The 1,895-nt window shown below is 38.9% G+C and overlaps 1 protein-coding gene across 1 annotated transcript; it reads left to right on the forward strand.

The window, feature by feature from the left end:
* Positions 1-582: 582 nt before the first annotated feature.
* SARC_15129 (hypothetical protein) lies at positions 583-1,160 on the forward strand (the record flags this gene model as incomplete). Its single annotated transcript, XM_014290745.1, has 2 exons — positions 583-663; positions 1,041-1,160. Coding segments are annotated over 2 exons (177 nt in total), but the record flags the coding sequence as incomplete, so codon positions are not given.
* Positions 1,161-1,895: the final 735 nt, after the last annotated feature.

Consider the following 1,895-nt stretch of genomic DNA (forward strand, 5'->3'; position numbering starts at 1 on the left):
CGCAACCAGCGAACCATTGGCACAGATCGTCACCATGACAACGAGTGTGCGTTGGTCATGTTTGCCGTCTGTTCAGTAAAGCCCATAGCCCAGACGTGTCCCGTTCCGTGGAGTATTCTCTTGCTGCGATATCGGAACCTAATACCTTAAAACCCTACCCCCCCCCCCCCCCCCCAAAACCCTCTAAACCCCTAAACCCCTGACCATCGGTGTATTCCTTTGCCGTTGCAGTTGACTCACACCGTCAATTGGATGCTGCGCAAGGTGCCTTCTGGAACATTCTATTCGCTGAAGGGCAACATCACATTGCTGGTATGCGGATCAGCCGTTTGATGTGTGCTCCAAGTGTGGGTGTGGGTGTAGCCAAATTTCTGAGCACGCAGATATGCGAACTTGGGTAATAAAATGCATATGCATACATACATACATACATACATACATACATACATACATACATACATACATACATACATACATGCATACATACATATACACATACTACGTACATGGCACATATAAAGCTTTCCTTTCTATTCTGGACAACTTCACTCACTGTGTGTGTATTTCCTATCCGCTGCACAGGCGGGAGTGGTGGCCACCTCAGCGGCACCCACTGTGCGGGTACATTTCAAGGTGCCAGGACAGACACTCTCAGGAATATCTGTAAGTCTTCTATCTTTGGGTTGGTTTTCAAATCCAGGCATTCATAACACGCGTCGATTCGTTAGTAGTGAGTTAATATATGTTCCATTCAGATATGCAGCTTGTAGTGTCCAGACCGTGTAGTTGGTACTTTCATATGTTGCGGTGTTTGCTATCGAAGATGATTTGTCCCCTACCCAATACACCCCACATTCATTCATGTGGTTTATAAATAATTATACAAATAGAACTTGTCAAGATGCATCAGACTCCCTCGATTTTAAATTGCTGCACTCGGCTTTACGATGCGATGAACGCATGTGTCATGTCCATATGCGTACCCCTGCGTGATAGTAGCTGACCACCGTCCCGTTTCGTCCCGCTTTTCCCCGCGGCAGATCACTGGCCTAGAAGTCTACAACGAGAAATACAAACCATTCAAGGGAGTCAAATACATTGCCAGTGCTGGAAAATTCGTCGTGCGGAGTAGGTAGCCCGCCGCTATTTGACATACCATAAAAACCTTCCATTTTTAGTTCATCGGCCTTCCTAATTTGGTGTATACTGGATAAGAGCGTGTAGAGTTTGTAGTTGGTGCCTATGTAGGTACTATCGCTATGTGCAGTACAACTTACCATATATAGTTCTGTGGATTTCCTTATTAAGAGTATTCTGGTTAGGAGCGTGTGGAATTGGTGCTTATCGCAAGTATCGCAAGTACATGGTGATCAGACAGTACTCTGATATGTACCCACGCATCGGATACGCTTTGCACATAGCTTGTTGGAACTCTTCTCTCTCTATATATATATATTTATATATAAATATATATATGTATATATATGTATATATATCTATCTATCTATCTATATATCTATCTATCTATATATATTTCTATCTATCTATATATATGTGTGTGTGTGTGTGTGTGAATATGTATATATATCTATAAATATTCTATTATATATGCTACTATATATATATATATATATGTATATGTATATTAATAACAATATATATATTAATATTAATAATGATATATAATGCTGAATATCTACTGTATAATATATATGTATATATTTATATATGTGTGTATGTGTATATATGTGTGTGTATGTGTGCGTGTTGTGTATGTATGTATGTATATATATATATGTGTGTGTGTGTGTAGTATATATATATATATATATATACATATATATATATATATATGTATGTATGTATATATATATGTGTGTCTGTGTGTAGTAATT

This window comes from Sphaeroforma arctica (assembly GCF_001186125.1).
Source record: "Sphaeroforma arctica JP610 unplaced genomic scaffold supercont1.5659, whole genome shotgun sequence".
Taxonomy (NCBI): domain Eukaryota; class Ichthyosporea; order Ichthyophonida; genus Sphaeroforma; species Sphaeroforma arctica.